A 14,118-nucleotide genomic window follows, 5' to 3' on the forward strand; every position below is an offset into this window, starting at 1 on the left:
CCCAAAACATTTCTTGTAGTATCATTGCTCCCACATAGCCACGCTCGTGCCATACCATCCGAAATGGCTCTCTCTGGCGACTCACCGCCGCCCTCCAACATGCAGTCGCCCGGTATGTTTGTTTCCAGATTTTGCTCCGTACCCATATCAGATCAGATCAGGTCAAATCAAACCAACGCTATGTGGCCCTGCTCGCAGAATGGAAGCCAGCCCATCCGAAGTCCGGACGTGTTTGAGATCTGGCTCCATGCTGCCATTGCATCTTCCCGCTCGGCTGCTTTTACTGTTGTTGACGAGGCTAACCTATTGATCTGCTCGGCAAGACGCAGCTAGCTCTGCGGCGGCTATGCATGACCATGCCAGCATGCCCGTTCCTTCTGGCTCGGCCAGGCCATCCCAAGCTTCCGCCAGCGGCGCCATGGAGAACCTTCCCTCCGCTTCTGAGAAACCTATTTCTGTCATCCAAACTGGGGGCGTGGTGACAACCGGTGCCGATGACACGGCTGACCTTGCCGATCCCATGGACTTTGGCCGTCACCGTCGCGACAATGTCACCCAACGTCAGATGAAAATCGACCACCCCCAAGGCAACAAGAGGAAACTTAAGAAGTTCTATACGCGCCAAAACGAACTTATTGACACGTTCCTAGGCGCCGATGACGAGGAACAGCTCAAGCTCGAGGAGGATGCCCGTGTCGCGCCTAAGATCAAGTTCGCCGTCGTTGGCTCTTTCGTCGTCAACTTCTGCCTGTTTGTGATCCAGCTCTACGCTGCTGTGTCGACAGGCTCTCTCTCGGTAAATGGCACCTATTTTCACGTTTCCCTAGGGGTCGTCTTTGGTTAACCCATGTGCTTAGCTCTTCGCAACTGCTGCCGATGCTTTTGTTCGTAGAATCCTTACCTGGCCCCACCGAAAAGTGACACCAATCCTAACCCTGTAGGCAGATGGACCTTGTGTCGTCCTTTGTTATGCTCATCACCTCTTGGCTGGCCGCCAGGGCCAGCGTGTACAAGTACCCAGTGGTAAGTCCATTTGTATGAAGACGAGCCTTGGAGAAGAACTGCATCTAAACTGCGCATGGGCAGGGAAGGACGAGGATCGAGACCATCGGGATCATCCTTTTCTGCGCCTTGATGACAACCGTAGCCATCCAACTTCTTGTAAGTCTTGTCCCTAGGGGTTGTTTAGCCTCAACTGACCATAGCCCGGGATAACGTAGGTCGAGTCGGCACGAACGCTGGGCGGCGGAGCTACCGAGTCCAAGGAGCTGCACATAATCCCGATTATATTTGTCGCGGTTGCCATTGTCGCCAAGACCAGCATGATGGTCTTCTGCCTGGCATATCGAAAGTACCCCTCGGTACATGTCTTCTTCGTGAGTCATGGCCCTGCAGGCTCCTGACGCACGGCTAACTCTGGTTCTGCCCCAGATCGACCATCGCAACGACATTGTGGTCAACATCTTCGGGCTGGTCATGTCCGTGGTTGGCAGCCGCGTGGTGTGGTACTTGGACCCGATCGGTGCCATCTGCATCGCTCTTCTCATCCTCTTCTCGTGGGTGTCCAATGCTTTCGAGCAAGTATGGCTGCTCGTGGGCAAGGCAGCGCCCAGAGATTTCGTGTCGAAGCTTATATACATGAGCATGACCCATGACGCTCGAATTCACAAGGTCGAAACGGTAAGCAGCCAGACCAAGCAGAGCCCGAGGTCTTGGCCAGTACTAATGCAGACGCAGTGCCGCGCCTACCACGCCGGGCAGAAATACTATGTCGAAGTCGACATCATTATGGGCCAGGAGACACCGTTGCGGGTGTCACATGATGTGGCCCAGACGCTGCAAAGAAAACTCGAGGGTGAGTCATCTGGCGGTCCGACGACATGACGCCAATGCGTGTGAGTTGAGGAGAGGCTAATTTATATCGGTTGCACCTTCCAGGTCTTGGCGACGTCGAGCGGGCATTCGTCCATGTCGACTACGACGCCGACCACGACATCCACGAGGAGCACAAACCGCTGTATGTCAAGAGCCAGTCCAAGTCGAGAAGGACACTGAAGGAAGTTCTGCTCGGGGCCAAGAAGAAGGGAGAAAACGAGAGCAGGGATTGACGGCCAGCAGAGGGATACTAGATACACCACGGATACACAATAGAAGCACGATTTCCTCGCACGACTGAGCCGAGTCGATGCCGGCGTTGACCTGTTGGCTGAAGTTGTAGTCGTAGCGGCAGCCGTCGCTGTAGCTGTGGGGTTTATGGTATGTGGCGGGGTAGATAAAGCGCCTGGCGCGACGGAAGTCGACAGCGCCGCCCTGCCGCCTGCTGTGTGCTGATCCATCCAATCCACGCTAGAGCTGCCGCCGACGGGAAATCGTTCGACTGCTTGTCGCTTGTCTGTGCAATTCTTGCCATTTCAATTCCATCCCGCACCAGAGACCCTCTTTCCCCGAGATCCCTCGCACAACAACACCGCACTCTGGAATAGGCCGCCAGAATGTCGTCGTCGTTCCTCTTGCCTGGCCTGCGGAGGGTTGCCCTGAGGGCTCCCTTCGCTCCCATTGCCTGCCGCCAATGCCTGCGACAACAGACGCGGCAGTCGTCGGTTCGACCTTCCCGAATCTTGCGCATCGTACGACAAGCAAGCACCCAAGCCCAGCCTGCGATGACCACTCTCAACTCGGTCAAATCAACAGCGCCCGCTGCAAAGGCGGCCTGGCCCGAGACAAACTCCAAGGCCGTGGGCTATTGGCTGCTCGGCAGCGCCGCGAGCGTCTTCGGCATTGTCGTCTTTGGTGGACTTACACGCCTGACCGAGTCTGGGTATGTGTCAGGCCCGGATGCCAAACCCACAAACCGCTAACCCTCGACACAGGCTGAGCATAACAGAATGGAAACCCGTCACCGGTTCGCTCTGGCCACAGTCCCAGTCCGCTTGGGAGTCCGAGTTCGAAAAGTACCGTGCGTCCCCCGAGTTCAAACTCCTGAACTCCCATATGGACTTGGCCGAGTTCAAGAAGATATACTTCATGGAGTGGGCCCACAGGCTCTGGGGGCGAGTCATCGGCATGTCCTTCGTCTTGCCCACCATATACTTCATTGCCCGCCGCCGTGTAACGAAGCGCATGGCCCTGAACCTGGTCGGCATAAGCGGTCTGATCGGCTTCCAAGGGGCCATTGGCTGGTGGATGGTGGCAAGCGGTCTCAAGGACGACCTGTTTGCGCCGGGGAGCCACCCTCGTGTCAGCCAGTACAGGCTCACGACCCATTTGGGCACCGCCTTCGTCTGCTATAGCTGGATGTTGCTTGCCGGCCTCGGTGCTTTACGGGCCAGACGTATGGTAGCCGACCCGGCGGCTGCTATCAAGCTCATTGACGCTCTCAAGAACCCCGCCCTCGTGCCTTTCCGCAGATCCGCGACCGCCGTCACGGCTTTGATCTTCGTGACGGTTCTTTCGGGCGCCTTGGTCGCCGGTCTCGATGCCGGTCTGATCTACAACGAATTCCCCAAAATGGGACTCGGTCTGACACCGCCCAAGTCGGAACTTTGGGATAAGTTCTACTCACGCAAGGAGGATGGGTCGGATCTCTGGTGGCGCAACATGCTGGAGAACCCAAGTCTTGTTCAGCTAGACCACCGCATTCTCGCCACTACTACCTTCTTTGCCGTTCTCGCACTCTTTGCTTACTCGAGAACAGGCCGGATCGCCGCGGCGCTGCCCAAGGATGCGAAGAAGGGAGTGCGCGGTATGGTCCACCTGGTCTCCTTCCAGGTGGCGCTGGGCATTAGTACGCTGATCTACATGGTCCCTATCTCCCTGGCTGCGGCTCATCAGGCTGGGGCTTTGGCTCTTTTGACCGGTGCTCTGGTTGCAGGACAGCGACTCCGAGTTCCCAGGCCCGTCATAGCTTCAGTCCAACGAAAGCTCAAGTCAACAACACGGTAGACATTGCCGACAAATCTAACAAGATGTAAACCACAACTGTATCATAGTAGCCCCATCACGCCTCACTCCTCTATCGGACGTGGCCAAGTCTCAGCTTGTCGTCATCCGCCCGTGAATAGCTATAGATGTAAATAATCTTGAAGGAATTACATCATTTCTTCCGATGGACTTCAGCGCTAGGCTTTACCACGCCCCCGGCTCGATCTAATCCAGCTACACGGCACCTGGCGCTTTGCATTACTCGTCCGGTCTTTGCCCTGTGCCTCGAATCCCCATGCTATCAAAGAACGCGTTGCCATTGAGCATCAAGCGATGCCTGTCTAACCGATGGCACCACCAGGGAACGGGCCCGAAAGCCAAGCATCCACATGGTCATCCAGAGGCAGGGGATCATACATGTAGAAGAAAATGAATGGTACTTTCAAGGTTATACGCGGGTTCTGCTCGGCTGGCCAGTCAACCGAAGAACCAACGCCCACGAGTTCCTGAGCTTGTTCTTTGATGCCCAGGAACCCGTGCAGGATCCATATGTGGTGGAATCATATGCCGACCTTTTCCCCGTTAGCCAAGAGACAGAGTTGAGGTCCTTGAATTGATATTTGACCCCGAGGCGCGAGTTACACAGTCGCCACATGCCCACTCAGACTAAAAGGTAAGAATGCCAGATCCCAACCAAACGTCCACAATTTAACGGCCAGGGGCAAAAGACTCTGCTCACGTGTATCCCTTTGAGGTAACACAGCGCAATGGAACATATCCCGAAGGCGTTTCTATACATCCCGAGCTCCCGAGCTCCCGAGCCCATGCCGAGAAGCCTTTCACCACAACTTTCATTGGCTGGCGATGCGAGCGACTCCCCCGCTTCCATCTCCGCGCGGAGGATGGAAGGTATGCATTACGTGAATGATACGGTATGCGGCGGCCTCCGCCCCTAAATGCTCTCATCAGCGAGGGGTCATTCATTATCGACAAAGGTACGGAACAGGCGGCTTTCCCAACATCACTCCTCGCATCAGGGCACAACGAGCAAACGCAACTACTGGGACTAGCTACTATTAGGTACGGGCCGTCAGTCACTTCCATTCGGCACGCGCTTCTGTTTCCATTGCGAGTGCCAGTACATCGCCATGCCAAAGCCCAGCAGCCCCTATTTCCAAGTGCCGACAGTGGACATTGGGCCTTACTTGAGCGACCCATCTTCCCTTGCAGCGGCTGACGTTGTGGATGCCATCGGGCAAGCTTGTACCACCAGCGGCTTCTTCCAGATTGTCAACCATGGTATCTCCAGGGAACTGCACAACTCCATGCAGCGGGCCGCCGAGGCCCTCTTCGCCTTGCCCCTAGAGGAGAAAACCAAGCTCATCCACCCGACGTTGACCAACCGCGGGTATGAGCTGATGGGCTCGCAGGTGCTCCAGCCTGGAACGTTGCCTGACTTGAAGGAGGTATGCCAAGGCGCGATTCGCCCACCCTGACAGTCCAGAGAGCTTCTTTACTGAGTAGGCTAGGGGTTCTGCGTTGGCCAGCACATGGACTTCGACGACGAGCGGGTTAAGAGACATCCGCAACTGATGGGACCCAACGTTTTCCCTCCCAGCTTGGATAGTCAAGTCCTCCAGCTTCCTGCCGAGCAGTACCATGCCGAGCTGTTCAGGCTGGCCTGCAAAGTCATGGAAATGCTGGCCAAGGGCCTCCCTTACGGCGACGACGTTTTCGTGCCGTTCTTATCCAACGACCCCGTATGCATTTTGCGGCTCCTGCACTACCCGCCGCAAACGAGCTCGGACAAGAGACAGCTGGGGGCAGGGGCGCACACTGATTTTGGTAAATGACGAAGAGCCTAACTCATCCTTACCTGCACCATGTACTCGCTAGCTTTTCTCTCGTCCTCGACAGCTAATTCCCCCTTCCCTTAGGTGCCATCACTCTTCTGTGGCAGGATAACTCGGGTGGGCTAGAGGTCCAGGACGGCACCACGGGACTGTGGCTCGCAGTCGAGCCCAACCCGGAGTCGTACGTAGTCAACATTGGCGATATGCTCTCGATCTGGACGAACGCCTATAAGAGCACAGTGCACCGAGTCATCAACCGGGCCAAGCAGGGCCGATATTCGATGGCCTATTTCGTGGACGGCAATACGGACGTGGAACTGGCGCCGCTGGACGGCAGCGAGCCGGCGACGGGCCAAATCATGACAGCCGAAGAGTACATGCAGCACCGGATTGGACAGACGTACCGCAACGTCGTCGCAACACGCGGCTGAATTAGGCTGCCTGGGAAGAGGGGCTTCCGCGGACGACTACAGGAGGATGTAGCAGCCATTCTCGTCAAATCACAGGCAGCGGAGATGCCCGAAAGGGAAAGAGGCCGTGGATCTTGAGCAAGTCAGAATTAAAGCCGGAGGAGCTGCCAAGACTATAATATCGTTTACCATTGTCTTATAGACGGACGCTTAAGAACACGAGTGCTGGTGTCATCTATGCATTGATGTGCTGATGCCAAACAGCAACTGCGCCAATCTACTGTGCTGGTAACCTAGCCTCTTCAGAGCTCCATACCCGTCGCGGGAAATTATCGTGGAAACGTGAGACATGATTCGATATCGATATTAATCCGCGTAATTCGAAAATGCCGCATTGCCTACTTGTTGCGAAGAAACCACGCACGCATACCAATGGAGGGAGCTACTAAGGAATTCCACCTGGATTCTCCCAGGTGTAAGAGTGGAAAGAAGAAGAGAGGGATGAGATAAATAGATCTAGATCTCCCCCCTTTCCCCTCCCCTCCCCATCCCCTCCTCTTCTCCGGAGACGGTCGTACGCCATGGGGATATGTACAGGCAACTGCCCGACACGCCGCCGGCTTACTCTACCAACCTAAGCGCCAAATCCATCTAGACCAACCAACCCTGCCGAACGCTGGGCCGGACAATCGCATCTATTTTTAACGGCTGCAGCGACGACTCCTCGACAACAGGAAGAGGAGGAGGAGGAGGAGGGGGGGTGAAAACGACGTGATTAAACTAGTTACGACACACCGCTCGGCCGAGGTCGAGAGCTTAACGCCCATGCCCAGGCACTTTAGCCGTTTGGATGGCCTTGGAAGCACCGAAACCACCCGATCGATCCCATCACTCCTTCTGCGTCTGCGTCTGTACGTCTACGCCTACGCTCACAAGTCATTCATTGCACGGAGCCAGCAGCTTGCGCTTTGCCGTTGCCCTGATTCGGACACAAAACACCCACCTTCCTCTGACGGGACCGACGCATCGTAGAGGATCCCGAAAAGCCACCTGCACCATGAAAATTTTCGACGCCATTTGCTCCTCGGCCCCCCCCACGCTCGTCGCATTAGGTAAAGTTTGCCAAGTACATAACGCTTTTGTCCTGCTGCCTGTGTGGATCGCTTTGGCTACTGTTGCAGCAGCTCGCAGTCAGTCGAATAGTAGAATGCACGTCGTGTCTTCAGGGGCTGTTTGACCCGCGGATCCTCTCGTAGCTATTTATGGGACTCCCCTCCTCTCCTGCATCGACCGGCTTCCAGGTACTCACGACATAACATGCAAGTGCAGCTACTACAGCAGGTAGGTGTAGTAGGTACGGCGGAATGTACGTCTCTACAATGAATCCCGTCAATATCCTGATCAATTGCGCCTCCGGTTCGGCCGAATACTAAGATACCTGCACGCCAATGCCCGCCATGTCGTCATCATACCTTGCGTCCCATTGGCAAGGATTTTTCTATCGCGATTGGGATTTATCCAAAGTGGGAAAAGCATGAATATATATACGGGGAAAGTGCCAAGCATCGTCGTCGTCGGAATCAAATCCGCCCATCTGGCCCTCCATGTCTTGTTTCTTCTATAGCTCCGACGCCCCCAAAAACCAGGCAAAAATAAATGACAAGCGAACTAGAAAAAGACAGGGAAAGCCCTTCTACCTCTATGTAGTTGCAACGCAAAAACAAGGCCCAGAGAAACAATCATGGTAACCCCGCCGTTTTGTATGTCTAAGAAACCAAACAAAAAAACACAAAAAACCCCCAAAAGGAAGAAAAAGTCCGTCTCGGAGAGTGGGCAAATGCCAAGGAGGGCGGAATACGTACGGCTTGGCGGTTTTGCAACCAAACTCCAGTCGGATAGGGGGAAATAGAGTCACACCTCCAAACGCCCCCGGCCTGTACTTTCCATAAAATGTGCTTTTTGAAACCCCGCGCCGTCCATAATGGTCATCGTGCAAAGACGAATCCAAGGGAAGAAAGCCGATAACAGAAGGCTGTTGGAAATGGTATAGGAAGCAGAGAAGTACATAGATGGAGCGTATCGCGTCATTGATATCGTGAACGATGCGGAGCAGCGCATGTAACTGCCATCGCGAAATAGCGAATATGTTGCCTGTGTTATTGCGTGTCCCAGAACGCCGACGTCACCGGATCAGGCGAATCCGTCACCCCGTCGGCAAAACTGCCCATGGACCAGTAGGGATCCTCGTCAAGTGAGGCCATGCCAATGCCGGCATCGTCGAGTGACCCGAGATTGGGCAAGAATTTGTTGGCGGCCGCGGCGCCTTTGAATTGGTCAAGGTCGACATTAGAGACGTCGCCACTGGTGAGCATCGAGCCGTGGTTCTGCGACATGTTCAGATAGTTGGTGGCCGCGCTTTGCCGGAACCCCTCGATCTGCGCTTCGCTGAATGCCGGGGCAAAGTCTTCCGTTTCCGAGACATCGCCCGAATTCGATGTCAACGTTGGCTCCGTGGAGCCTAAATCGAACCCAGTAAACGACTGCGCTTGGTCAAAGCTAGAAGGCGCAAAGCTGTCGCCATTCAGCTCGAGGCCATCGTACTGGCCCCAGTCCACCGAGACGGCGCTGAGTCCGGCGCTGTAGATTGGAGGCTCGTGGTCTGACAAGCCGCCAAACAAGTCGAACGAGGGGTGTATTCGGGATACTGGATGCCCGAAAGATCCAAGGGCGGTAAAGACCCGTTCAACTGCTGCAGCGACGAACTTCCTCCCAACGAGGGAGAAACCTGCTCCGACCTGGCGCCCCTGGACTCGAGCTCGCTGAGTGCTGCAATATCCTTGTTCCGGGCTTTGCTCGCAGACTTGCCATGCAGAAGGTTTTCCACCGACCTGTTCGTCATGCTGCTACTGCTGCTATTGCTGTGCATCGAGTGGCCCCGGCTGAGTGAATAAGGCCCGCACTTCTGCGACGCCTTGTTGTGCTTGTGCGCAGGTTTGTGGTGGCCGTTCTCGTCAAAGCTTAGAACCGGTTCCGAGTGAGCCGTATTCGCACGGCGGCGGCGAACTGTCGTTGACTTGGGTTTGTTCGAATGGCACTCCTGGTCCGACTCGGATTCGGGTACCGTGTCGAGCGTGGGCTCCTTCTTGTGTGAACAGGTGCATCGGCCTCCATGATTGCAGCAGCAGCTGTCATGGTGTCCCTCTAACGTCTGTTGTAGGTGCTGGCACTTGTGTGTCTTTTCGCCGCAATCGCATTTAACGTGAGAAGCCCTCGACTTTCGCATGGCACGGCAGTGCTGGCATTGTGAGACGGGGCGACCCTTCTTGTTGATGTGCTGCAAGGGCCGGTCTGTTGGAGCAAAGAGTATCAATCATGTTAGCAACATGCGCATATACCTGAACTGAACAGAGCAGTGACATGACATGTCCACACATAGAAGATTGGCAATTGCGACATGACGTGGATGTTTGTGGGCGGAGGGAGGTGGGTGGGTTTTGGTTGGTTTTCAGAAGGCGGTGGGCTGAAGACGGAAGAAGCACATGCGTGCATCAAGACCGTTGCACCAAGACCGTTGAAGCTCTACGTGAGCTGTCGGTAGTGTAGGCATTGTGGTGGTTTGGTCGTGGTGGTGGTGGTGGTGGTGGTTTGCGCCGGTTCTTGCCCCGCGACCGTTGCTTGCTTGCTTTGCTTTGCTTTGCTTTGCTGTGCAGGAAGTGGACGAGACAAGCTGCCAGCCCAGCAAGACATGGGGGGAGGGGGTTTGATTTTTGGAGATTGAAAAAGGTATGTATGCGGCAATAAAGGCTCTCACTTACCAGCATGTTGACAATTGCTAACACGATGTCCGCGAACACAAGCCTCGCAGGCCCATTTCTCCCCGTCTATCAGCATTCTCTCGAGCGTGTGTGTAGAGAGGGGGAGAGAGAGAAAGTCTGGGGATGGCAAAGCAGACTAATGGTAGTAGTAGTAATAACAACAATGGAATTCCAGAAAGAAGACACAAGGCCGGAAAGAAGTTTCGGGGGTGAGCGCACTAAGTGGCGCACAAAGGGTTGCAGGTGCTCCGGGCAAGCAGAGGGTGCTCAGAGATTCAGAGGGTCCCAGAGGGGGTCAAGTTTCAATCCCAAGATGCGGACCAATATGCCTTTACTGATACGCCGGCTCTGTCGCAGGCTGATGAGGGCTCGGCTGGTGCGTTACCGTCACGCCGGCGGCAACAACTAGCGAAAGAACTGCGCCGAGGGAAAAAGGTGGGATGAAAGGCCCGAGTACCTAGCGAGACTGGCGACTGGCGACTGGCGACTGGAGACTGGAGACTGGAGAGAGTGTTGGACAAATTTTGGGGGGTAGGGGGGGCCTGCCAGGGATGTGTGCCTGCGTCTTGCCTGTACTGTACTGCACTGTCTGTCCTTGTGCTGCGCTTTGCCTGGGATTGGAAGAAGCAGTAAGTGCAGCAGCAACCGTGACAGGAGAAGCCCGCCCAAACGATTCGCGTAAAGGGACGGTGCGTACAAAATCCTTTCCCGTCTATGCACGCATGTTCAGCCCAAGGGTGTAGCTGTAGTACAGTGGTGGGAGAGGAAGTTGGAAGTTGGCGGGAAGGCCACTTGAAGACTTAGCTTTCCCCAAGGAAACAAAAAAGGTAAAACTGCGAAAAATCCGATACTGGTAATCTGGGAAAGCATCGATGGAGTAAGTGGGGGTTTTCCTTCCCTCTTTCTACTCGTTTGTATAAAGAGGCGGCTTCGTTGATCGTAGCCGGCCTTGCTTGTCCTGGGCAGAATCCTGGGGACCGGTAATGGCGGGTCGAGTGTCTATGGTCTCTGTTGCCAGGCGGAAGGTACTCCGTAGGAACAACGTCGGTTGGGATTGATGCGAGCCAACCGGAGCTCTGGTGATGTCGGCAGCAAGAGGCCCTTCAACCCTCAAACTTTCGCTGTGCCTGTGCCTGTGCCTGGGTCTTATGCGGCTTGGCATGGGACGCAGGTATGTAGGAGAGGCAGGGCGATGGATCTTGAAATGTTCCAGTCGTGTAAGTGGTGAGCTGCCCAATTCAGAAGAACACGGGCACATACGTCAACAAGTGTATGGGCCAGCCAGGGCTATTTGCGGTACACCAGACCTGGGTAGCGTTTTAAGTGCTCCTAGGTAGACGTCTCTGTCTTTCTCTCTCTCTCGCTCGCTCTCTCGCTCTCCGTCTCTCCGTCTCCGTCTCTCTCTCTCTTATGCAACTGGGAGTAGCACGTAAGCAAGGTTAGGTCGATGTCCACTGTAAGCAGTCCACTGTAGATAGCCCAACTCCGCGAAAACTCCAGATCAAGAGCCCACAACAGTGTCAGTTACAACCCCAGAGAGTGGACACTCACACATGCACACGGCCAGCTTGGCAGGCTCAGGCTCAGGCTCAGACGTACGGTACTCCGTAGAGACGCAGCGCAGTGTCTCGCGCATCCAGGGTACGACTCACTCAACGGTTCGCGCTGCTCGCAACCGGATCGGATCAAGAGCCCGCAGAGGTCGATGCGCACCGTTGAAGAGTGGGGATGGAGCGCAGAAAAGACGACGGGATTCTGGTGATACAGTTGAGGGTGTGGGCGTCTTGTTTAAAAGGGGAGGGCGAAGGGTTGATGGGTATGGGAATCGACAGCATGCGCCATGCACTGATTGGAGCCATTTTGGAGCGATGCATACATACATAGATACAAATGGGGATGGGGGTGGAATACAAATCACTGCCACTAGTACATACTTGTAGCAGCAATACTAGTACATAACAGCCTGGAGACGACACCAAAGCTGGATCCAAAGCTGGATCCAAAGCCGGATTTCTCTTTCGACCTCCAAACGAGCTGGATGACTTGATGGCACGGGGTGGGACCGGCCGGGGTCGTCGAGCACAACAACAAGCCTAAGCCAAGCAGCAAATACCTACACACAACCACAAGTGCTGAAATGATAACAAGAACCAAAGGGGCATGCGGATGCGCCAGGTGTCAGGGCGCCTCGAGCGTGGGTTTCGCAACACATTACGGAGTACATGCATATTGATATTAGTACATACTTGGGGGAGGGGGTGGTCGTGACCCGCAGGTGGTTGGCGATTGAGATGCATGGGTACTGACAAATTACCCCGTTCATCCATCGTCGTAAAGTCAAACCAAAGGCGCAAAGGTGGGCTATTTTGTACGGGGGGCACCGTCGCCGTCCACCGTCTCCAGCGGAAAAGCATCGAGACGAAAGTGCAGATCTTACATGTACTGTGCGTGCCCATGCCCATGCCCATGCCCATGACATGCATGCCTGCCCGTATGTACAGTCGTTCGCGCGAACGGGAGGATGAGGAAGCTAGGCGAAAGGCGGGATCTCCTACAGGATCACAGCAGGGTTCGCATGTCACGATGGTATGGTAATCATGTACAGTAAGTCAAGTCAGATCAAGTAAAGTCATGGTGCAGCGTGGGAGGTGCGAGGTTGCTGGGAGGTGTGGGAGGCGTGTTAGGCGTGCTGGGCGTGGGAGGCGTGGGAGGCTGGCGCCGGCTGGCCAATGCTTTCTGCCCGCCCGCTGATGGGCCGATGCCCCGCGAACCTGGACTGGAGACAAGGACGGGTGTGACCAAATGGTATTTCATCTATGTAGTCGTGTCGTCTTCTATCGTGGAATCTTCCTCGGCGCATCGGGCCAGTGAGCATCAGAAGGATGCAGTTCGTTGTGGGCATGCCCTGCTGCAGCTGCCTCTCGAAGAGGCTCGCTTCCAACTTGGGTGTGAAGCACGCATGTCGTAGTGGTGGTGGTAGCTGGAGTTCGCAATACTACGTCGGATCGACTATCTGCATTGGGGAATGGATCATCGCCACTTTTTGGCTACGTGCTGGCCACACACACACACACACACACACACACACACCCTAGAGAGGGGTAGTCGGTATCTGATACTTCAACGTTGGACGGATACGATGGATAATTTGTACCAGGTAATCGGCTGCAGACAGGTCGAGTTCGTAGACGGAAGCCTGGGTATATACCGGATATTGTACAGGATACGTATACAAGTCCCCAAAACAAACCGTGAATCCATCGTATCGTACCTAGGGCTAGGGGGCTAGGGGTTTGTACACCTACAACTATGACTACTATCTACAACTATCTCCAGCCAGACTATCCCTAGTGGGTGTGCATGCACGATGAAATGCATGACCAATATGCATATCTCATCTTGAACTAATACACCACCTTCGACAGGCGAACAACCCTAATCACCAAAGATGGCTCCGACTGGACTTCCGTGGTCTTGGGACTGTGCAAACTTTTCATGGCTTATACCATGTAATATCTAATATGTGTAACGCATGTAGCACGAAGAGAAGTCGGGTGATGGACGTCAGGCATCCGCGCTTCTTCCGGTCGATTTCTTCATTGCTCGACTCAGACTCGGGATCCGATCTTGGTTTCCCGCATATGGAAGGCGTTGGATACACGCACGCCTTGTTCGTCTGTTCTCTTGGGCTTTGGGCTGCGAACTTAGTCTTGTTTTGTTGTTGGCTATGATAGCAAGCAGCACATGGCAGATGATTGCTTATTTCAAGCCAGCCTTGCTGTGCTTCGGAGTGGCTGCAGCTTTAGACAGACAATCTTCTCCGCCAGTAGCATGAAGTCCAACCGCAGGTTGCAACTAGGCAGTAGAAAGCAAAAGCCGGTCTCGCATCATGTTTCCAACATGAGTAGAGTTGGATGGCGACTTACGTAAGGCATCGGCCGTTCTCAACTGGGCGGTCACTTCGCCTCGACTAATGGCATGCCGATTATGCGTTTGTCGTCGGAAAGTGACGAGGGCCCGAGCTCTCCTCCCCGCCTTGTGTATGCTGCTTTCCGGATTGGAGTGCCGGGAGCCGAGCATCAACGTCTTTCCCTCATCGACACGCTTCGCCGGTAAACA

The 14,118-nt window shown here is 54.8% G+C and overlaps 4 protein-coding genes across 4 annotated transcripts; 3 read left to right on the forward strand and 1 right to left on the reverse strand.

Moving 5' to 3' along the window:
* Positions 1-63: 63 nt before the first annotated feature.
* Positions 64-2,108, forward strand: PG998_007919 (cation efflux family protein; the record flags this gene model as incomplete). Its single annotated transcript, XM_066874735.1, has 8 exons — positions 64-112; positions 330-796; positions 946-1,023; positions 1,087-1,161; positions 1,221-1,376; positions 1,432-1,680; positions 1,738-1,855; positions 1,939-2,108. The coding sequence occupies 8 exons, from the start codon at positions 64-66 to the stop codon at positions 2,106-2,108; spliced, it is 1,362 nt and encodes a 453-aa protein (XP_066730680.1).
* A 384-nt stretch (positions 2,109-2,492) lies between these two features.
* On the forward strand, positions 2,493-3,942 carry PG998_007920 (cytochrome oxidase assembly protein; the record flags this gene model as incomplete). The annotated part of the gene is made up of 2 exons (XM_066874736.1): positions 2,493-2,818; positions 2,871-3,942. The coding sequence occupies 2 exons, from the start codon at positions 2,493-2,495 to the stop codon at positions 3,940-3,942; spliced, it is 1,398 nt and encodes a 465-aa protein (XP_066730681.1).
* Positions 3,943-5,069: 1,127 nt separating this feature from the next.
* PG998_007921 (2og-Fe oxygenase family protein) lies at positions 5,070-6,205 on the forward strand (the record flags this gene model as incomplete). The annotated part of the gene is made up of 3 exons (XM_066874737.1): positions 5,070-5,387; positions 5,451-5,766; positions 5,859-6,205. The coding sequence occupies 3 exons, from the start codon at positions 5,070-5,072 to the stop codon at positions 6,203-6,205; spliced, it is 981 nt and encodes a 326-aa protein (XP_066730682.1).
* A 2,135-nt stretch (positions 6,206-8,340) lies between these two features.
* PG998_007922 (Copper resistance protein CRF1) lies at positions 8,341-10,242 on the reverse strand (the record flags this gene model as incomplete). The annotated part of the gene is made up of 3 exons (XM_066874738.1): positions 10,000-10,242; positions 8,870-9,532; positions 8,341-8,843 (listed from the first exon to the last, which is right to left on the reverse strand). Exons 1-3 carry the CDS (start codon positions 10,073-10,075, stop codon positions 8,341-8,343), a joined length of 1,242 nt encoding a protein of 413 aa, XP_066730683.1. The 5' UTR covers positions 10,076-10,242.
* Between the last annotated feature and the right edge of the window lie 3,876 nt (positions 10,243-14,118).

The sequence above is a fragment of the Apiospora kogelbergensis genome (assembly GCF_038363985.1).
Source record: "Apiospora kogelbergensis strain CBS 113332 chromosome Unknown utg000005l_segment0_segment0, whole genome shotgun sequence".
Classification (NCBI taxonomy): Eukaryota; Fungi; Ascomycota; class Sordariomycetes; order Amphisphaeriales; family Apiosporaceae; genus Apiospora; species Apiospora kogelbergensis.